The 23,983-nt window shown below is 43.6% G+C and overlaps 1 protein-coding gene across 1 annotated transcript in view; it reads right to left on the bottom strand.

The window, feature by feature from the left end:
* Nucleotides 1-11,884: 11,884 nt before the first annotated feature.
* CDC20B (cell division cycle 20B) overlaps nucleotides 11,885-23,983 on the bottom strand; it is a 79,509-nt gene continuing 67,410 nt past the window's right edge. The window contains exons 7-12 of the mRNA XM_089688042.1: nucleotides 19,668-19,864; nucleotides 19,494-19,588; nucleotides 18,357-18,582; nucleotides 17,054-17,179; nucleotides 14,907-15,024; nucleotides 11,885-11,991 (exon numbers count right to left, since the gene is read on the bottom strand). Coding sequence (XP_089544168.1) covers nucleotides 11,885-11,991; nucleotides 14,907-15,024; nucleotides 17,054-17,179; nucleotides 18,357-18,582; nucleotides 19,494-19,588; nucleotides 19,668-19,864 — 869 coding nt within the window. The remainder of the gene's footprint in view (nucleotides 11,992-14,906; nucleotides 15,025-17,053; nucleotides 17,180-18,356; nucleotides 18,583-19,493; nucleotides 19,589-19,667; nucleotides 19,865-23,983) is intronic.

The raw sequence follows: 23,983 nt of genomic DNA, 5'->3' as shown, positions 1-23,983 counted from the left end.
CCTGACTTCTCTGATCCTCCCCTCTCCTCTCCTCCTTCCATTGTCCCCTAAATATCTCCTGATAGAACAGAGGTTTGGAGTCACTCTGCACATGCTTAGTTTGATGTGTATTGCTAGACAGTTTTTTTTTTTCATGGGAGAGGGCATGTGATCAGTACAGGGCCAATCAGCACTGTCCAAACAGAGGGTCAGGAGGGGTCCTGAAGCCTCCTAGAGGAGAATGAAAACTCCTCCTACAAGCTTTAACCAGTGCTCTGCTGGACACTGATAGAAGTAACAAGACTGCTATATACTGCTGATGAAAAAAGATATTTAGTAGTTTATAACTTCTAAAATAATTGCATTTCCATGTTTTGTGTACTGTGGGAGAGTGAATGCAGGGTCCTGGGTATGTAACACTTTAACAAGAACTGTCTGTGAAGCCCACATGCATTGGCTTCTGCCATTCTTGCTTCTGGTGCAGGATAGAAAATATAAGGTAGTATCTGATTATTAGGATTGATTGATAATGATCAATTCCATTGTCCTTGCTTTTCTGACACAAAAACAATAACATAATCAAAGAAGACAGGTATACGCCAACCATATCGCTTGTATTAGTAAATCAATTTGCACAGTGAATCTGCATCTCCTGGAACCTGGAACATTCAGGCAGATGTGAATGACATTCACGCTCAGTGTAGATTGAATATAAGACCTAATCTATACCTGTACAAAATTAATATATGTATTTTTTAGTATTTACCCTTTAAAATGTACCGTATTTTCCGGCGTATAAGACGACTTTTTGACCCTTGAAAATCTTCTCAAAAGTCGGGGGTCGTCTTATACGCCGGTATACAGCATGCTGACACTTTTTAGGGGGGCGGTGCGGTGCCGCCGCCGCCCCCCCCCCCTTCCAACAGAAGTGAAACTAAGTACAGGGGTGGGCAGGGGCTTCTGTTTCTTACCTGGCTCCGGTCCCACGACGATCCGGTCCAGGAAGCGCAGCTGCTCCTTCCTTCAGTTCGGCCACTGGATATTCGTGCGGCTGCTCGGCTCCGCCTCCTCACCGGTGATTGGCCGCCAGAACTGTAGCTCAGGAAAGGCACACAGGCGGCCAATCACCGGGGAGGAGGCGGAGCCGAGCGGCCCCGCGAAAATCAAGTGAAGGTAAGTGTGCCGTGCACAGGTGCTGCTGCAACCATATATGCTTGCTGCAGCAGCACCATACTGAACAGGGGTCAGCAAGTGTCAGTGGGAGGAATAGTGCCCCATCATTGGTGTCACTGATACCAATGATGGGGCATTATTCCTCCCACTGACACCGACGATGGGGCACTTTTCCTCCCCCCCACTGACACCAACGATGGGTCACTATTCCCCCCCCCCACTGACACCAACGATGGGGCACTATTCCACCCCCCACTGACACCACTGATGGGACACTATTCCTCCCACTGACACCAATGATGGGGCACTATTCCTCCCACTGACACCAATGATGGGGCACGATTCCTCACACTGACACTAATGATGGGGCACTATTCCTCCCACTGACGCCAATGATGGGGTGCTATTCCTCCCACTGACACCAATGATGGGACACTATTCCTCCCACTGACACCAATGATGGGGTGCTATTCCTGCCACTGACACCAATGACTGGGCACTATTCCTCCCACTGACACCAATGATGGGGCACTATTCCTCCCACTGACACCAATGATGGGGCACGATTCTTCCCACTGGTGTGCATTGGAAGAGGGGTAGTCTTATACGGTGAGTATAGCCCAAACACTACATTTTAACAGGAAAAGTAGGGGGGTCGTCTTATACGCCCAGTCGTCTTATACGCCGGAAAATACGGTAATTCTGGTGCAGCCTAGTTCACCTTGCTTTATTTTGCTTTTAGGTTTTACATAATTGTGGGGACAGAAGAAAAGAGACAGGAGGCGCCCGTTTGGAGTGTAGTAATAACACTGTATTAACCAATTCAATACCGGGCAATTTTACACCTTCCTGCCCAGGCCAGTTTTCAGGTTTCAGCGCTCTCACACTTTGAATGACAATTACGTGGTCAGACAACATTGTACCCAAACTAAAATGTTATCATTTTCTTCACACAATTAGAGCTTTCTTTTGGTGGTATTTAATCGCCGCTGGGGTTTTTATTTTTTTCTAAATTAACAAAAAAAGACCAAACATTTTGAAAAAAACACGTTTTTCTTTGTTTCTGTTATAAAAGTTTGCAAATAAATAATTGTTCTTCATAAATTTAGGCCGAGATGTATTCTGCTACATGTCTTTGGTGAAAATAACCCAAATTAGGATGTATTTTTTAGTTTGTAGGAAAGTTATAGAGTTCACAAACTATGGGATAGATCTGAATATTGATCAATCCTGAAGTACTGACAGCCAATCTAATTTCTTGAGGTCCAAGAATGTCAGAACAGTACAGATATCCCCAAATGACCCCTTTTTGCAAAGTAGACAGTCCGACGTACTTCATAAGAGGCATGGCGAGTTTTTTGAAGTTGTATTTTTTTGTCATAATTTTTCGGAAAATTAAAAAAATTAGTTTCACTATTTTTTTTTTTACATATTGTCACCAGTGAAGTACAGCGTCATCATATAACTGGCATGGCGGTGATCAGGGACACTGACTGGTGACAGTATGAAAAAAAAATATATATATATATATTTTTTTTTTTAATTATTTTTTATTTTTTATTAATTTTGTTTTTTCTTTTTTTAAGATTTTTTTTTCATATTTCACTATTACCAAAGTAGTACAATGTTACCATAGCAACATTGTACTACTTTGGGGAAGTGATCAGCATTTTTTTTTTTTTTTACACAATTTGCTTTGCTATAAGCAAGCATTTACCTGAATAACATCGATTCATTCAGGGTTTTTTTTTTTTTTTTGTGCTTAGCTGTGATTTGGCCACAGCTAATCACATGACATGTGCATGTGATTAGCTGTGACCATTCACAGCTAGACACTAGTATACAATGGATGGCATGAATGAAGCCATCCATTGTATACAACTGTCATGTGACCTGCTGTGATTGGTCACAGCAGGTCACATGGTACCGGCAACAGGGGCCGATACTCAGATCTGTCATCGGCCGTGTCCGAGGTACGCGGCCTGTGACAGATTGCACCGCTGCGCGGCTCTGCAGGAGCGAGATCTGCGCATGTGTGGGAGGATGCCATGTGGCGTCCACCCGGAACGCTGATGACATTTGCTGGCCGCCATTCGGCCATAGGGCGGGCGGGAAATGGTTAATAGCAAAGGATGTGACATCACAGGAAGAGGCAGAGGTTCAGTGGGGAGGAAGGGCACAGACGCGGGAAAGTCATGCTACGCGCTCGGAGCCTCTAGCTCCTTCTATTGGCCAATAGAAGGAGCTAGAGGCTCTGACTGCGTAGCCTGACTTTCCCACGTCTGTGCTGTTCCTCCCCACCGCCTCTTTCTGTGACGTCACATCCTGCCATGTGTTCCAGGCTGGTTCCTAGGCTCCTTCCTGCACAAACACCACTGGATCGGCTCTACAACACCACCACTCTGCAGGATTGACCACTCCAGTGTCTCCCACCATCTCCATCAGCCCAGCTGCTATTGCACTAACCACCGGTGGTGCCTGCAGGACGGTCATCTCTCATATACACAGATGAGCTTGTTTTATTACTTTTGTGAGTGTTTTTAATCCTTTGCTATTAAATACAGTGTTATTACTACACTCAGATGGGCACCTCCTGTATCTTTTCTTCTGTCCTTGCATACAGAGCTGGATTGCTCCGAGGATGGCTGCCATTTTTTTGTGCTGAAAAGATTCCAGACAGACTGCCTGAGAGACTTTTATAAGGACTTATTGTACACCAATGCATTTTACATACTCTGTTTTAAAGTACTTGTATGCCAATATTGCCATTATCATCTTTTAGTTTATAATTTGTACCCTTACACTACTGTACCCCTGTGTGCCAGAGCTACTCGTTCTTTACTTTACATAATTGTGTGCTGTGCAGCCTCCCTCTCATTCTCCAATTTGTGTGGATGAGGCTCAGACAGATGGTAGTGTATGAATCAGAGCACACACTGACCTACATTTCCACTGGCTAAAGCTGGCCATTCACGGAATAAATTGTGAGTAGTTGGTGGACCTGTTGGCATTCTTGCTCCTGACATCCTTTAAACTGGAAATTGAAGGAGCTGGGTGGAAAGCAGTTTGTCAAACCATGGCTGCATCCAATCAGATGCAGGCACTGTTCAGGTATTTTGACCAGGGATACTAATAGGGGGGCAGGCAGCATCAAAACAGAGTTATACAAGGCCATGGCCCAGTCATTTATTATTTTGGCCACAGGGATCCGATGGAAACTTTCCTTGATACTCTGCAGGACGATGGTAAAATCTGGGCTCAGCCCACCAGCCACTGATTGGAAGAGGAGACTGTCTATTCAATGCTTTCTGCAGTAGGTGTGTTTGCCCCTCTGCCTGATCTTTGCTGGAGCTTCTTTTCCCTTCTAGAACCTCTGGAGAACTGAAGCCCCAACTGCGTCCCTATGTGTGGATTTATAGTTCATACACACACACACATACACATATATATATATATATATATATATATATATATATACACAGTATACCAGTGTTTCTCAACCTTTTTTCAGTAAAGGCACCCATTAAAATTATGGACAGTCCTGAGGAACCCTGTAAATTATGGACAGTCTTCAGGCACCCCGTTCTAAAATGTGAAAGCTATTCTAACAGTTTTATATAAGGCAGCAACATCCACACATGTAGGAAGGACACCCAACATTAAAAGTAATTTATTCTTCCAAAGCAAATACACTTTTGCACACAGGTACTGACTAGTATTCCATTGTTTCTCTTCTCCCTCAGTTTTTCTCCATCTCTGAGCTGATGTGACCCCAGCACTGATGGAGAGGGGCAGGGGAGGGTCAAACTAGGATGCTGTGCAGGCAGCTGACATCCTCCTTATCAACTGATGATGTCATTGGTTGTCAGGATGCCGGCAGCTAGGAGGCGATATAGGTGCACAATGAAAATCTGTGGCTTTGTGTAACTAAAAGTCAGGCTTGTTCCAGACGCTGGCTTGTATACAAGTTTTGGGCAATTTTTAGACATTTTGCCAAGGCACCCCTGAAGAAACCTCAAGGCACCTCAGGGTGCCTGGGCACCCTGGTTGAGAAAGGCTGCAGTATACTGTATCTGTGCATCTCTTCTTTGGTGCCCTATTTACATTACATACTCCTGACTCCTACGCTATGTACATTACTACCTCATTTTTCTCCTCGGTATGACAAGGGTGACTCCAAATGTTTACACCCTTGTGGGGGATGGGGGAGGAAATAGGCTGTGTGGTGGCCCCATAATTTCTAATGGCGGCTCTGATACTGACAACAGCAGTTTCCAGGTGTTAGAAAACAGTAGCTGGCAGGGAAGATTCATCCATCCATGCTGTTTAGTGTAGAATTGATTGGGGGAATTGATTGATTTCTCTTGTTTGGTCCTCTTACAGTATATGATCAGCTTTAGATTCAGAGCTGTTAGAAAATGAAGATAGCAGTAAACAGAGGAACTTATTACAGGTACTTATATAGCGCTGTCAGTTTACACAGCGCTTTACATATATATTGTACGTTCACATCAGTCCCTGCCAAGGAGCATACAATCTAAGGTCCCTAACTCACATTCATACATACACATACTAGGGTCAATGTAGACAGGAGCCAATTAACCTACTATAATGTCTTTGGAGTGTGGAAGGAAACCGGAGTGCCTAGAGGAAACCTACACAAGCACAGGGAGAACATGCAAACTCCAGGCAGGTGGTGCCATGGTTGGGATTTGAACAGATTTTTTTTTAAGTCTGCGGAAGTGCGAAAAACGAAAAACCCGTAAGTGAACAAAAAATGTGCTAGTGCAAAACCAACACAAAAAAGTGCACTTAGGGGTGTGCTTTGTCCACCCCCTGAAGGAATAGGACCTCTACCCTGATCCCCCGGGGCACGAGGCTCCTGACAGGGACTAAGGTTCCCGCATGGTCCACCTAGCCAAAACCCCTTTCCTTGTTGCTAGCCTAAGCCAGCCACCAAGTACTAGGTCAGGGGGCTCTCCCGAAGAGAGACCCCCTAGGGACAGGGGAGGAAGGAACCAAAAGGCCACACATCCTTCCCCTAGACTTCAGGGTAGGCCTGAGGACCCACACCCTACCATCCGTGAGAAAAAAACATTTGAACGGATGACCCTAGTGCTGCTAGCCACTCTGCTCCCCACAGTAAAGTAGTAGAGCACCAGCAATAAGTGCCAGGAAGAAAATGAGTATACTTTTCATTATAGAGCTAATTGTAAACCACAATGTCACCATACTCTTTCCAGGGTAGCCATGCATAAGTGTTCTGAAAATATCTGATGCACTATAACAAAAAAATCACACAAAACAGCCTTGTATACTGCATACATTCCTTACAGCCAATATTGGTATATTACACATTAATAAACTACAAACAGAGACAAAGCTTAAGCGCACAAATAAATACATTCGAATAAATTATAAATTAGTAAGCTTACTGTTACAAGAAAATTGGTAACTTGAGACAATTGGTTCTCAGAACATGAAATACATAAAACATTCTTCTTCTGAGGAGTAGTACATGTTCTATAAAATACTTAAAGTGTTACTAAACCCAGGACCCTGAATTCACTATAGCTGGTCTACCACAAAACAGACACACATTACACAGAACATGGAAATATTAAATATTATAAAAACTATTTTAGTAAATACAAACTGCTAAATACCTTTTCTCGTCAGCAGTATGTAGCAGTCTTGTGACTTCTATCAGTGTTCAGAAGAGCACTGATTGAAGCTTGTAGGAAGAGTTTTAATTTTGCTCTAGGAGGATGCAGGACCCCTGACCTCTGTCTGGACAGTGCTGATTGGTCCTGTACTGATCACATGCCCTCTCCCAAGAAAAAAAAACCCTCTCTAGCAATACACACCAAACTGAGCATGTGCAGAGTATCTCCACTCAATATGTCTTATCAGGAGATAAGAGGGGGGCACTGGAAGAAGGGGAGGATCAGAGAAGTCAGGATCAAACAGCCTTGGGGATGACCAGAGACTGCGGTCATTGTACAGGAGATGACCAGAGACTGCGGACATAGTACTGGAGATGACCAGAGACTGCGGACATAGTACTGGAGATGACTAGAGACTGCGGACATAGTACTGGAAATGACCAGAGACAGCGGACATATTACAGAAGATGACCAGAGACTGCAGACACAGTACAGGACATGACCAGAGACTGCGGACATAGTACAGGAGATGACCAGAGACTGCGGACACAGTACAGGAGATGACCAGAGACTGCGGACATACTACAGGAGATGCCCAGAGACTGCGGACACAGTACAGGAGATGACCAGAGACTGCGGACACAGTACAGGAGATGCCCAGAGACTGCGGGCATAGTACAGGGGATGACCAGAGACTGTGGACATAGTACAGGGGATGACCAGAGACTGTGGACATAGTACAGGAGATGACCAGAGACTGCGGACATAGTACAGGAGATGACCAGAGACTGCGAACACAGTACAGGAGATGACCAGAGACTGCTGACATAGTACAAGAGATGACCAGAGACTGCTGACACAGTACAGAAGATAACCAGAGACTGCATACATAGTACAGATGACCAGAGACTGCGGACATAGTATAGATGACCAGAGACTGCGGACATAGTACAGATGACCGGAGACTGCGGACCTTTGGGGAGCGGGTACTTGAATTTGACAGGTACCCGGTCCCACTTCCACGGAGTTGTCCTTCCCCCTCCCTCCCCGTAATCTTCTGGGACACGTGACAGGTCCCAGAAGATTACAGGGCCATTCACAAAGCGTGGCACTTCTCGCGCAATGCGCAGTGGGCACCCAGCTGTGAAGACGCAAGCTGTCACAGCCAGGTGCCCATGCCGGTGCCAGGGAGAGAAGACTGAGGACACCACTGGACCGAGGAACAGGTAGGACCGCTGAAGGTCTGCAGAGAAGAGCCTAGCGGCCGGCCCAGTATTCTAACACGGGGGAATACCGGGCCGGCCGCTCCATATTCGCTCCGACTGACATTTTCCCCCATTTTTTTGGGGGGAAAAAGTGTGTTTTATGGAGAGAAAACTACGGTAATTTATTTCTTAATCCAAACAGTGCTTAATAACTCCCAACAGCCCCTCATTTGAAGGGGCTGTCCATTTTTTTTAGAATTAAATCCCTCTTTCTTTCTCCAATGTCCTTCTCTTTGCTCTGGTGTATAGATCTACAGTATATAAAAGCCAAAAACAAATGTACTATTGAAATGCAAAACATGTTTCTTTTGCACTAACGTTTTCAACTATCCTATAGAATAGATTATTGCAATAGTCGTTTTAAATAATAAAATAAAGTGAGAAAAAGCCCCGTGGGGTTTACTGTAAATGATCAGTTTTGTACTTTATTTTGCCATGGACTAAATCATCGGGGTGTGGTAAGGAGTGTGTCTATTGTCTATATACTGTATTCTTTGCTAAAGGATGTCCCTCTCATTCATCTCAGAAGGATGGAAAGTACAAGTAATCAATACTGCTTGGACTGAGAAGAAGGGAACACACATACCTTGTCCTGAATATTTAACTTAGTGCAAAAAAAAAAGTATCACAGACAGTACTTTTGTTTGGCTAAATATTGACTTTTTATGTTTTAACAAGCCTTCCTTTTCCATTAAAAGTTAATTTACGCAGTGCCATGACAGGCATTATATTGTAAAATGCCTGTCATCCAAAGTTTTATTCACACTACAGTATAACGCAGCTGAGAGCTGTGCTGCAATAAATGCAGCATGTTGCATTGTATGGTAGCACACTGCATAGAACTGAATGATACTGTACAGCAGTGCAGTGCATCACGCTGCTGTACAGTGACATGAATGATGTGTACCTTTGTACACTTCAAAGTTTGTACAAAAACAAAATTAGAGGAGCTGTGTGATGTGCTGAACTACTCATCAAACTGCCCCCTACCACAGTAAAGTCCTCCGGCAGCTGTCCATTCTAGTGTGAATTCACCTGTAAAGTGGAGTTCTGCCCCCCCCCAAAAAAAATGAAAAGTCAGCAGCTACAAATACTATAGCTGCTGACTTTTAATATTAGGGCTCTTACCCCTCAAAGGATCCAGGGGTGTTCTCACCCCCAGATGATTCTTCAATCGGGTGCTGTATCTGCCATCTTGACTATGGGAATCCAGAAGTGAAGCGTTGAGGCCTCACAGCCAGTTTCCTACTGCACTGTGTGCAGCGATCTGCGCTTTGTGAATGGGCTACAGTCTTCTGGGACCTGTGAAGTGTCCAAGAAGGCTACAGGGGGAAGGAGGGGGGGGGCGAACTTCTGGCTCAATTCGCCGTGGCGAACCAAGTATCTGCTCCCCCCAAAAAGGTGCCAAATGTGGCAGTGAAGGAGAGGAGGAGGCAGATAAGCGGAGTTTCCACTTTTGGGTGGAATTCCGCTCTAAGGTTTCATTATAATGTAGGCATATTAAACTGATGTTTTTAAACTTGCATGAGGCCCTCCCACAACTTTATCTTGGCCCTCTGTGGTTCAAGAACTTAAAGCGGAGTTCCACCCAAAAGTGGAAGCTCTGCTTGTTTGCCTCTTCCCCCCCCCCTCCACTGCCTTATTTGGCACCTTTTGGGGGGGGGAGCAAGTACCTGTTTTTGACAGGTCCCCGTTCCCACTTCTGGCTCAGCTGGCCACGGTGAAGTGAGCATGAAGTTCAGCCCCTTCCTTCCTCCCGCAGTCTCCTGGGAACTTTCACAGGTTCCAGAAGACTGCTGGACCAATTAGGATGCGCAGTGCAACTCGCACATGCGCAGTGGGCACGCGGCTTTGAAGCCGCAAGCTGTCACAGCCTGGTGCCCACAGTTGAGATGCCAGCGCCAGGGAGAGAAGAAGGAGAGAAGGGATGGCGTGGGTGAGCACATCGCTGAACCCTGGGACAGGTAAATGTGTGTTTATTAAGTCAGCAGATACAGCTTTTGTAGCTGCTGACTTTAAATAAACACAAAAACAGCTGGAATTCCACTTTGAAACTGAAGGAGGACCTAACTGTTCAGCAGTTGATAAAACATTTCCTTACATAATTTTACTCCATTTTGATGAACACTTTATCTAGGATAAAAAGGTGTAAATTGCAATTATGGCTATAAAATTAATTACTAAAGTGCTATAATCTCTTGTAAAGTTAAGCAGGACTGATCATAAATTGACATAATGAGGTCACTGGAAGAATTACTCCACTGATCATCTGAGTTTGACACTCCTGGTCCAAAGCTACCTATGCACCAACACAAACTGTCACATGGTTCAAATGGCTGTGACATAATTGTATGACAATTTACATTTACAATAAAGTTGCATTGACTGCCAGAATGCTAAACTATTAGTCCTCAGGCACACCTGAGGTTTTTACAGTGGCTGTTTTTGGCTTTTGATGTTTTTTTCTACAGCTAGTAAATCCCCCTGCATGTTATCCTATGTGTCCATGCACACATAGACTGTGATCAACATATTTTTTGGCTGGGATGTTTTTTGGTTTGGAAAAAAACCCAGAACTAGTGGGTTTCTAGAGGAGTATTTTAGCTGTAAAAACACTCTAACGCTGAAAATGCAGCAAAACGCTGTAAAATGCTGCAAACCGGTGTTTTTGGACTTTTTTTACAAAAAAAACAAAAATTTTTTGGTAAAAAAAAAGCTAAAACGCAAACACGGGAAAAGGTGGGAAAATGCTGCTAATCGCGGCTAGACGCTAATGCAAAAATGCTAAACAAAGCAGAAAAACTTAGGTTTTTAACATGACTTTACAAAGCAAACGTTACCAGCGTTATCAAAACGTCCCGTGTGCATGAGGGCTTAGTCCTCATGCACACTTGACGTTTTTACAGCTGCTGTTTTTGGCTTTGAACGTTTTTTTACAGCCAGTAAACCCCCCAGCATGTTATCCTATGTGTCCATGCTTACATAGACTGTAATCAAGGTATTTTGCCTGGGACTTGTTTTGGCTGGAAAAAAAACAAGGACTAGTGGGTTTCTAGAGGAGTTTTTTTAGACGTAAAAACACTCTAATGCTGAAAAACGTGGTAAAACACGGTAAAACACCTCAAACCAGTGTTTTTGGACTTTTTTTGACCGAAAAAAAAATTGGGGGGTAAAAAAAAAGCTAAAAACCTCTAAAAACGTAATTGCGGGAAAACTCCACTAAATGCTAATGCAAAAACGCTAAAAAAAAGCTTAAAAACTCACGTTATTAAAGTGACTTTACACAGCTAACGTTACTAACATTATCAAAACATCCCGTGTGCATGAGGACTTACAGTAGAAATTAGCGGGCGTTTCCTTTATTTCCTACTGATAAAAATAGGTAAATTGACTCCATGAGAATTCTCATATCCCCATCCAGCAGTGAAGTACGTCTAATGAAAAAATGTTTAGTAGAATAGAGATCTATTCTGGTAGAATAATCAGAAGTCCTCAGACTGATGAGAGTTGAAGGTGAAAGAAAATATGGCCCATGTTTTTGAAAATGTAGAGAAGACATACTCAGTTCAGGCAGGATTATACCCTTTCTAGGGTAGACAATCTGTGCGGACCATTGTAGCACTGGCAATCTTTCCATCTAGAAATACAGCACAGTTACCAGCAATCACTATCACAAAATAATATCTGTTACACCCAGTGTATCAGTATTGAAAAATGAATTGCCTTTTCTTCTCTCAGCATTAAAGGCATGAGCCGATACATATTCATTCTTGTTACAGAAGTTCCAGTTTATAAATATTCTTATTCTTGCCGGTATTTCCATATAACTGCTGTTTCATTTGCAGCTGCAGAAAAGATCCACTTTTGATCTGGACTTAATGCAAGATATAAAACTCTTCCTTTGTGATCTGTAGGGGTAAAATAACAAACAGATCAAATAATGCATCCAGATCAAATCTGTGTTAAAGAAATATAAAATAACAACACACATCTACACATGCTGAGCCTCGTGTTTTTCTAATTCTATAAAACTGCAGCAAACTAAATTCTTAGCAGACAGCTGTAAGTGCAAAACCAGGGGTGTCCTTGTCATGAAATAAAGTCAATCTTATTTAAAGAGGAATTCCAGAAATGATCTTTATTCCATAACTAACTTGGCCCATCATGGTGTGATATAATTATCGATGTCTTATATCTGGAGGGCTACTGGGGATGCTGAAAACCACTGTAGTAGCTCGCACTACATACAATGATAGCTGTGATCAGGGGTGGACGGACAACTCATGGGGCCCCCGGGCAATAGGGGATCATGGGGCCCCTGTGTCCTTGCCCAAACTCAAAAAAGCCTATAAATAAGGTACCAGGGGCATCTCATGGGGCCCCCTACTGACCCCAGGCCCTCGAGCAGTGCCCGAGTTTCCAAATGGTCAGTCCGCCCCTTGCTGTGATCTTCCGGGTTCTGCTTAAGTGGCTTCCTATGCACACTGCACACAGGGGATGTTTGGTTGGCATTGCTGCCATTTAGAGAACTTGTGTTTTTTCCATGAATACAAGGTGTCCCCTTGACTGAATGAGGTGGAAAGGATAGGCAAAGCACATCAGGATCCACCCTCATTCAATCGAAAAATGCAGTATAGTTATTGAAAAAAACTGGCAGCAGGTCTGTGCAAGTGATCTGCTCTGTTCAGTGTGATGAGGGGAAGCCATTTGTGCAGGACCTGAAAGATCACAGCTATAACTATGTAGCCTGGGCTACTACAGTGATTTCCAGCACCCCCAGAGGCCCTCCAGGTATTAGATTGATAATTACATCATGCTAAGCTAGACCAATGATGGCAATATAATTCATTCACTTTAAAGAAACCTGTTAGGGCAGGAATATGGTTGCTGCTATTTGTGGCTTGCCTTGGCAACTGACAAACACATGCTTAAGTCCCAATAGGTGATATACACATGTTGGCAACCTGGATTAGTTGCCAGTTCCTGCCAAGCTGGCCTAGGGTCCCACATCTTCATGAGATAGGGTACACACATACCTGACTTTAGAAGAAACTCCATCATACTGTGTCACACAGTGCCAGGCCTAAGGCCCACTTCCCTTACAGTACTCACATCATCCTAGGCCAAAGCTCACCTTCTTGAATAAAGGATGTCCACACACACAGGATACTTTTTCAACAATCTACCAAAGAACAACAGCTTTACATCTTCACCTTTTCTCATTTACACTGCAGAACACTTCATTGCCACCAACACAAACTCCTAAAGTCCAGCATTCTTCCCAAATGCTCTTTCATAAGTTCCCCAGCAGTGGGTCCTCACATGGAGTTTCTCTCTAGACCTACACTCACCAGCCACTTTATTGAGTACACCTTGCTAGTGCCACGAAAATCTCCCCCACACCATTACACCACCACCAGCATCCTGAACCACTGATACAAGGCAGGATGGATCCAAGCTTTCATGTTGTTCACGCCAAATTCTGACCCTACCAACTGAATGTCACAGCAACCAGTCTGCCCATTCTCCTCTGACCTCAACAAGGTATTTTCATCCACACAACTGACAATCACTCGATATTTCCTCTTTTTTGGACCATTCTCTGTAAATCCTAGAGATGGCTGTGTATGAAAATCCCAGTAGATGATCCCAGTAGATCAGAAGTTTTTGAAATACTCAGACCATTCTGTATGACACCAACAACCATGTCACTTTCAAAGTCACTTAAATCCTCTTTCTTCCCCATTCTGATGCTTGGTTTGAACTTCAGAAAGTCGTATTCACTGCATCTACATGCCTAAATGCATTGAGTTGCTGCCATGTGATTGGCTGATTAGCAATTTGTGTTACCAAGCAATTGAACAGGTGTACCTAATAAAGTGGCCGGTGAGTGTATACCCAGAAGGCCTACTGCTCTTTATTGTCATACCTGTATGCCAGTTGAGCCCTCCTAGAAGCCTGGTCAAAAAACTCCCAATTAGCAATTCCCACATCCTGCCTTGTTGCTTAAAGCGATACTAAAGGCAAAAATGTAATATTTTAAAAATAACAAACATGTCATACCTACCTGCTCTGTGTAATAGTTTTGCACAGAGCAGTCCTGATCCTTTTTCTCTACTCTCCCACCAGCACTTCTGGCTCATCCCCCCGCCAAGAGGCTTGCTATGGAGGTACTCGTGCATGCTCGCTCTCGAGCCCTGCTCTGTGTGTCCATTAGATACACAGAGCACGGCTTGGCTCTGCCCCCTGCCCCCTCCTCACTGGCTGTGATTGGCAGCAGCAGGAGCTCCCGCTCCTGTCTTTCAACCAATGAGGAGGAAGAGACCCAAAGGAACCACTGCTCTCAGGCACATCACTGGATCGCGATTGAGGTCATGTAAGCATTGAGGGGCGGAGGGGCTGAGGGGAGAGCAGTAGTTTTTTTACTCTCATGCACAGAATTTATAAAGGTGAAAAACCTTCAGCCTTTACAACCACTTTAATCTCTAGATTTACACTCCTCTACGTTATATTGTAGAACTAGAAACATGCAGTTGTGTCTATTCCTAGTTCCAAGAATTCACTGTCAATGCACTGTCAAAAAACATACGTATATTTCAAAAATTTTTAAAAATGTTTGAAGAAATTAATGTTTAAAAAATGCAAAATGCAGATTTTCTTTTATTAGTTTATAACAACAAACACAAACAGGGTACTCAGCTCGGTCAGCATGTCATGTGGAGAAAATTATCAATAAAGATACATGAAGTTAAAAAGGGAATTTGCTTTTAAAATACTTTCATTACATTCATGGAATTGACTATAGAATATACTATAGACTCACCATATATATCTGTCAGTTTTTGCAAAGTTGGATACTGCCAGACAGTCACCTGGTTCCTCGGTGTCCCATGACTGGTGGCCAACTCTCTTGTTTCGGGAAGCCAAAGAATGGAACAGATCTTGTCAAAGAAAAGTCACAGAGGTTTGAAAATATGTACTGTATGTAATGATTTTTTCATATGTTAATACTAACTTTACAACTGGCTTACATAAAGGAGCACCAGGTAATATTTAGGGTTAATGTACATGAGCATTCGATACCAACACTTTTTTCTGCATGCCAGATAATATGAATTCAAAATCAATTAGAAGCAATTTGAAATCACTCAGAAGCAGCTCTTGGAAACTCAGAACAGCTCCTAATACCTTAGAAGCAACTCCCAGCAACTGCTTGAGCAATGCAAAAAGGAGAAATTAAGTAATTCAGAATCAATTTAATTAACCACTTGCCCTCCGGAGGATTTACCCCCCTTCCTGACCAGGCCATTTTCTGCGATACGGCACTGTGTTACTTTAACTGACAATTGTGCAGTCATGCACTGCTGCACCCAAATTAAATTTATGTGCCTTTTTTCCCCACAAATAGAGCTTTCTTTCAGTGGTATCTGATCACCTCTGCGGTTTTTATTTTTTGCGCTATAATCAAAAAAAGACCAGCAATTTTGAAAACAAAAACAATATTTTTTTGCTATAAAACATATCCAGTAAAAAAATTAGAATTTTTTATTTAAATGTCTTTGCTAAAAAAAAATCCCAATACATGTAAATTAGTTGGTTTAAGTGAAAGTTAGTGTGTCTACAAATGGCAGTATATATACTGGAATTTTTATTTTTTTTTATACTAGTAATGGCGGCGATCAGTGACTTATAGCGGGACTTTGGCAGGCATTCTGACACTGGGTGGGAACTGACTACCTGCCACTGACATCCCCAGTGACACTAATACAGTGATCAGTGCTAATAAAAAGCATGCTGTACTAATGGCACTGGGAAAGAAGGGGTTAACATCTGGGGCGATCAAAGGGTTAACTGTGTGTTGTTTTACTGTGTGTGCTGTGTGTGTTTTACTACGGAAACATACTGCTTTGTATTGCTCTGCTATGCAGAGCAATCCAAAGCAGCATGTCAGTGCTGACAGCAGAGAGATCTGTGTTCTTTACATACAGACCTCCCCCCTATCACTGTTCCTTGGTGATCGGTGGTTGCCGGTGGGGAATCTCTGGCCTGGACTCAGTGACAGTTCTAGCTGCCAGTGGTAGCACAGGTAGGGCGGCACGCTCGTGCCCCCTTAGCCAGAAATGCAAAATCACGTGTATATATGTGATTTTGAGCAACCCTGCTGTCCCATAGCGGTAGCTTTGCTAAAGGACGGCAGGGAACCAGTTAAATTTAGAGACACCTGAAAGAATATAGCACTAGATTTGCTTCTGATACCAAACATAAAGCTGAAGTTCAATCTGCTTATATTTTGAATTCTATGTTTCCTCCCTTTCATCAACATGCTAATAACATTGTTAAATAAAATCTTTCCATTTTAATTGCATTCCTTATTTTAGGCCCAGTGATGTCATAACGAGGTCTCTGGGCTTCTCTTTGCAATGTGAGCAGATCATGGATGGGGAGAGGCCATAAGTGTGCTGTACATAGGGTACTGAAAACATCACAGGACCTTTCCTCTGAACTTCTCTTAAGATATCCTAACTCTGATGCATGCAGTCAGTTGGCTCTTTGCAGGAGTTATGTCATATCAAAATGCCTTTATAGGTATGTGATAGTCTGAAGGAATGAGTGTTCCATACATTTATATGCAGACTGCCCTGGGTAATGCCCCATGTGATGTTGACCCTTCATGATTGAAAGAATTTACACCAGCAAGGCCCAACAGCCTAAGGCACTGTGTTGACCTTCTGATATATTCAGGGGGTTCAGAACCCAAGCATTGTCTGGTGAACACCATTTATTTCGTTTTTTATTGTCTCCATCTATTTCTTTAAATATAATAATTTTTTTTGCTTCCCTTTTTATCATCTCAGCAAATAAACAGTAGTAGTGGGCTCTTTTTGGAGGGATTCAGGTTTTTTTGTGAAGCCCCAACAGGATGCAAGAAATCCTTTGATTTATACAATCTGAAACTTGTTTGTGTCTTACCTGTGAGTTTGTATTAATTGAATTGGTGTTTTTTCCACTACTTGTGTCCCAGATGCGTATTTGTCCATCACGCATTCCACCTCCAACAGCAAGAGTTTCTGAGAGCCAAGGACACCAGTTCATGGCCTGATGAAGATAATAATGGTCTCAATGTTGAGCAGTTCATTATAATTATTCATAAGTTTGGAGCCTCACTCAGTGTTAATATTTGACTTTGATGTGAGATCCATCAACAGGTTTATGGACTTGCAGGAAAGCTTTCTATCGAAGTCCAGTAAATGGAGTTCAGGACAGGGAGCGTAGTTGTAGATCTAGAAAGACTGAGGAAAGGATGTGCAGTACTGGAAGGGCTGCACCAATGACTGCATTTTAAAGCAGAACTAAACTCTCTCAATCAACATTAACTATGTTTAATCCTTATGATGCTATTATTAGTAAATACAAAGGAAGGTGTATTATATTTACTCATTTTACACTTCTTCAGTTTCTTCCTAGTTTCTGGCCTATGCAAATTATGTCACACATCTCAGGAGTCTTCACCAGCATTTTTTCTTTCATCTGGAAGGGAAGAGGGGCTTTCTCAGCTAAGCACTCCCTCCTGGTTGTGTGCCTGAGCCAAGGGCAGATGGATTCCATAAACTAAATGCTACGTGAATCATCTGCCCTTACTCAAGCTGGCTGCAGCTAGAAATGTTAGTGGTTTTTTTTCCAAAGTGATTTCTCAACATCATAAAGCATGGAAACATAGATGGATAAGTGAGTTTGCTTTGAATATTAAAAATTATTAAATAGTGTTTTCAGTTTGTGGTGCTCAGTAATTAAAGTGAATTTGAAAATTCTTTGAGAGGGGATAATAAAAAAAAATAAATACTCAAAAAGAGCAATCATTGTGTGGCACAACACATACTGTATCTGTTGTGTTTTGTAGATGAAAGAGACCAACTGTTCACACATTTAAAGATAGTCCATAAAAAAAATCAGAAAACTATAGAAATATCCAAATATCTATGAAGTTAAAAAAAAAAATATTTATGAGAAAAATATGTCTTTTCTTATGTGTCCCAATTTTGTATTGTCAGCATGATGTCCACCTAAGTAGTTATGGCACACATCATAGCTACTCCAAAACCTACTCCATCGTACCACTGTGGGCAGATTAATAATGTTACAGTGATGGATGTGTACATAAAAAATTGCACTGTGGGATTTGTTTTTAAACCCAGGTCTCAATCCAGTCCTAGTCCTTGGTCCTTTATTATGGTCTACTTAGTCAACTGATAACAAGAATATATCTCAATCTCACCTTTACAGCAGTAGGGTGTAGGATGCTCTGTAGAGGAGTGTTTAGCTTGATTGATCCTGGATCATATGGCCAGATATTTAGGTGACCATCGCTTGATCCACTGGCCAAGTGCTTTTCTGATGGTGACCACTTTAGACTACAAATGCCTTGCTGGTGACGTAATGTTCCCATTTGGTGTTGTGCCACACGAACATCATGGTGATGTATATGGCCAAGCCTGCAGCCACTGGATTATAATTGACAATAAAGCACAATTAGCATGTTTTTAACTGATAACAGCTTTATCATTCTCATTTTATATGCCTTAGCATAATTCCATATTAACAGAAAAACTGTCATAAAGAAATATAGAAGTTGCTTTTGATCACCTCCTTCTCAAAATGCTAGTTTTCTGGTGTTATGAGTGTCTGAGAATGGAAAGCGCAACATCAAAAAAGGACAAGACACTCCAAGCTTTGGCAGCCTTGGAGCTCTACAGTGCAGTTCAAAAAACTGATTACCACCCCAGTTGCACTGGGTGTGACTTCCAATGCGCTTTGCATGCCATGCGACTTGCAAATTGTATGCCAAGTTGCACCCTAATGTCCGCAATTACAGCGGTCATATCGGTGTGGTTCCGACTTGGTCAGAGCTGCACCGATTTCTAAAGTAGTACATGCACTACTCTTGGTGCGATTTGCGTAGACATCTGTGACAGATGTCTTGCAAATTGCACCTGAAATCGGAATGTCACCCGACTTTGAAAGGGTGTGACTTCACTGTAAGTCGCACGATTTCAAAGTCGGACTTGATGTGACCAGGGGGTGTACATGGAAATTGGGGGAAGAGCCCCTGCTGATCAACGCGAAGAGATATATGGAGACTAATTTCTATGAGACTGTAAAACTCTTTTGAAATACATGCACTTAGAAAACAGAATTAAATTTTATTGTCAAGGTACCTTTCTTTTAAATAATACAGAAGGGAAGGTATAAAGCATACTATAATTTCATAGTAAATCTCTAGCATGCTACCTCTTTTCTTGCATTGAACTTCAAGACTGGTAGATTCCCTCACTGATCATTATCTGAGGCAGATGTGTAAAAACAGAAAATAATTGCATCAGTTCTGTTTGTACTATTTTATTTTACTCCTTACCTGCTGAGGATATGCTGATTCCAGCTCAGAGCTCCAACTACTGACATATGTCCCAGCATGTTCCTGAGCCTTTTCTGGGTCTCAATGTCCCACAACTTTAAAATAATAACATAGCCATTGATTTAATAGAAAACTGTGAATACTTATGAATAAAGCAAATGTACAAAACTGTACCTGAACTTCTCCATTGTTGGTCCCAATGGCCAGACATGTCCCACCATTTATCCATGATACTGAAGAAACATATGTGGACGGTGAATCTACATGTAGTGATTGTATCACAATATTGCTTTCTCCATTCCAGATATATGTCGCTGATTTTAACCCTATGGCAACAAGATTTTCTGAACTCCAGTCCAGCAGATTCAGATCTGCAAAGAAAAACATGTACGTGTCAGAAAAAGTATAAAGAAAAGTCAGTGTTATTTACAGCATTGATCTAAAAGATTATTAAATGCTTTCAAAAGCAGATATCCTTGAAGTGAACATCCAGTGACATGGGTACTGAATCTATTGTTATATATAGTTATCATACAAATCCATATCCTCCATACAAGTTTGAACTAAAGGGTAGTGTGATCCTCTTGTACCTGATAGCACAAGAAGATTTAAGGGTTTTTTTTGTGGGTTTGGATTTGGGTTGGATTTATTGGATTAATTCACGTGGATTTGGATTATTTTTTAATAAAGAGTTTTGCACAATGAGCCTTTATGTCCCTTGCAAAGAGATTAGTGGTCACTGGTCATCCCTGTGGAGTTGCTGCACAGCCGGAGGAGTTTATAAAATCTGCTTAGCTTGACCATCTTATTGATTTAAAAATACAAATCTACATTTTTGGAAAGCATTTACAAATATATGTAAATATATATGTTAAAATAAATTTTTTATATGTTTAAAAAATCTGAAGAATGTATTTTTTCAGATTTTTTTTACATATAAAAAAGTCATAGGCATAGTCAAAAGGCATTTCAACATGCAGCATGTCTATATGTATATACAGTATATATATATATATATATATATATATTTTTTTTTATTTTTTTTTTAATATATTGAATATGGCCAAAACTGTACCATTTCAAGTATATGTCAATATATTTGGGAAGAGTATTTAAAACCAGAAGGTGAGTTAATCTCTGGGGGTCTCTGGGAGAAGAGCTGCAGTGAGAATATCCTACTTTTGGTCTGCACTTTATCAGTAAATTTAGCACATATTGAACACTGCTGTACTTTACTGATTTGCACTTTTTATGATGATGATCAATGTCTGATATATATATACATATATATATATATATATATATATATATATATAGAGGGCTTGAAAAAGCCGCTCTCCCACTCGCCAAATGCAAGGAGAAATTCCTCTGTGGCGAGCAGAAAGCACAGATTAAGCTTGGAGTGACTGCACCTGCTCTCCTAGCCTTATTGTGAAGCCGAGTTCCGGTTTAAAACTTCCGGTTTACGGCTTTTGCGGCACCCCCGCTGAGGGGACAAGTGCAGGAGAGGTCCGTTCTCCTCCGCTGGGAGGAGACACCCTCTCCACCGCCGCGGGGGACTCGAGGAGTAAGTACTGTGTACATGTCATATCACTATAATGGAGTACAGGGGAGCTGGGATATACATTACTCATTAATGTATATCCCCCCTCCCCTGTACTCCATTATAGTGATAGGACATGTATACAGTAATGTATATCCCAGCTCCCCTGTACTCCATTATAGTGATATGACATGTATACAGTAATGTATATCCCCCTCCCCTGTACTCTATTATAGTGATATGACATGTATACAGTAATGTATATCCCAGCTCCCCTGTACTCTATTATAGTGATATGACATGTATACAGTAATGTATATCCCCCCTCCCCTGTACTCCATTATAGTGATATGACATGTATACAGTAATGTATATCCCCCCTCCCCTGTACTCCATTATAGTGATATGACATGTATACAGTAATGTATATCCCCCCTCCCCTGTACTCCATTATAGTGATATGACATGTATACAGTAATGTATATCCCAGCTCCCCTGTACTCTATTATAGTGATATGACATGTATACAGTAATGTATATCCCCCCTCCCCTGTACTCCATTATAGTGATATGACATGTATACAGTAATGCATATCCCCCCTTCCCTGTACTCCATTATACTGATATGATATGTATCCTGCTGCCCCGATCCTGTCCCATGCCCCCTGTCACGCTGCCCCCCACCTGTCCCTCTGTGCTCCTCCTGTCCCACTGCCCCTCACCTGTCCCACTGCGCTCCTCCTGTTCCACTGCGCTACTCTTGTTCAGTTGCCCCGATCCTGTCCCATGCCCCCCATCACGCTGCCCCCACCAGTCCCTCTATGCTTCTCCTGTCCCACTGCCCCTCACCTGTCCCTCTGCGCTCCTCCTGTCCCACTGCCCCTCACCTGTCCCTCTGCGATCCTCCTGTCCCATTGCCCCTCACCTGTCCCTTTGCGCTCCTCCTGTCCCGCTGCCCCGATCCTGTCCCATGCCCCCTGCCCCTCACCTGTCCCTTTGCGCTCCTCCTGTCACGCTGCCCCCCACCTGTCCCTCTGCACTCCTCCTGTCCCACTGCTCCTCACCTATCCTTCTGTGCTTCTCCTGTCCCACTGCGCTTCTCCTGTCCCGCTGCCCCAATCCTGTCCCATGCCCCCCCATCACGCTGCCCCCTACCTGTCCCTCTGCGCTCCTCCTGTCCCACTGCCCCTCAACTATCCCTCTGCGCTCCTCCTGTCCCACTGCCCCTCACCTATTCCTCTGCGCTCCTCCTGTCCCACTGCCCCTCACCTATCCTTCTGCGCTTCTCCTGTCCCACTTCCCCGATCCTATCCCAAGACCCCCAGTCACGCTGCCCCCTACCTGTCCCTCTGCGCTCCTCCTGTCCCACTGCCCCTCACCTGTCCCTTCGCGCTCCTCCTGTCCCGCTGCCCCGATCCTGTCCCATGCCCCCTGTCACGCTGCCCCCCACCTGTCCCTCTGTGCTCCTCCTGTCCCACTGCCCCTCACCTGTCCCTTTGCACTCCTCCTGTCCTGCTGCCCCGATCCTGTCTCATGCCCCCTGTCACGCTGCCCCCCACCTGTCCCTCTGTACTCCTCCTGTCCCACTGCCCCTCCCCTGTCCCACTGCGCTCCTCCTGTCCCACTGTGCTACTCCTGTTCAGTTGCCCCGATCCTGTCCCATGCCCCCCCATCACGCTGCCCCCCACCTGTCCCTCTATGCTTCTCCTGTCCCACTGCCCCTCACCTGTCACTCTGCGCTCCTCCTGTCCCACTGCCCCTCACCTGTCCCTCTGCGATCCTCCTGTCCCACTGCCCCTCACCTGTCCCTTTGTGCTCCTCCTGTCCCGCTGCCCCGATACACCAATGATGGGACACTATTCTTCCCACTGATACCAATGATGGGGCACTTCCTCCCATTGACACCAAAGATGGGGCACTATTCCTCCTACTGACACTAATGATGGGGCACTTCCTCCCATTGACACCAAAGATGGGGCACTATTCCTCCCACTGACACCAATGAAGGGGCACTATTCCTCCCACTGATACCAATGATGGGGCACTATTCGTCCCCCTGACACCAATGATGGGGCACGATTCCTCCCACTGACACTAATGGTGGGGCACTTCCTCCCACTGACACCAATGATGGGGCACGATTCCAAACACTGACACCAATGATGGGGCACGATTCCTCCCACTGACACCAATGATGGGGCACGATTCCACCCACTGACACCAATGATGGGGCACGATTCCTCCCACTGACACCAATGATGGGGCACGATTCTTCCCACTGACAATAATGATGGAGCACTATTCCTCCCACTGAAGGCCTGAAGGCAGCCACCAACACACCAAGCTCACAGGGGAGAAAGTGGATAATCCTACATCCCCTGGGCTGAATAAGGTGAGAGGGTAACCAGGGGGGCTGTTTTGCAAAGCAGCAGTTTCTGGGTCCCCTTGCCTCTTAGGCAGCTGGTTGAAGAGGAGGATTCTTCTGGGGTCTGGGGAGGTACACAAAAGAGCTGGAATGCTCTCATAGGAGGGACTATTTTGTCCGTATCTGTACATAGTTGCTAAGGAGTTTGTCCTCAAGTTTGAATTTCCCTTGGGCATCCCATTACATCCCATTGCATTACTCAACCCCATCCAAGTGCAAAACCCCTTAATAAACCATTAAAACCAAGCTCAAGGACTGGTTACTGACTTCAGCGTTCAGGTGTGGAAGAAAATGTGTGTTGCCTGGCTGTGCAGAGCATTCGGGGGACCGAAAACTCAGCGACTCCTATGGGGGCAGTGCTGCATTACTTAACCTATAGTGTTACTTCCTCGTTGGCTGGAATAGCAAGAGGTCACTCTGCCGCTGCTCCCTCAATCACCATTCTACAGCTAGTGAGGGAGCAACACCTATTCAGTAAGGTGTCATCAGTGGCAGAATCGCCAGTGTGATTATGTATACAGA

Source organism: Staurois parvus, unplaced genomic scaffold, assembly GCF_062004578.1.
Source record: "Staurois parvus isolate SC_StPar_1 unplaced genomic scaffold, SC_StPar_1.0 ptg000445l, whole genome shotgun sequence".
Taxonomy (NCBI): Eukaryota; Metazoa; Chordata; class Amphibia; order Anura; family Ranidae; genus Staurois; species Staurois parvus.
The sequence above is the reverse complement of the archived record's forward strand: the minus strand, read 5'-3'. Positions and strand labels throughout refer to the sequence as shown.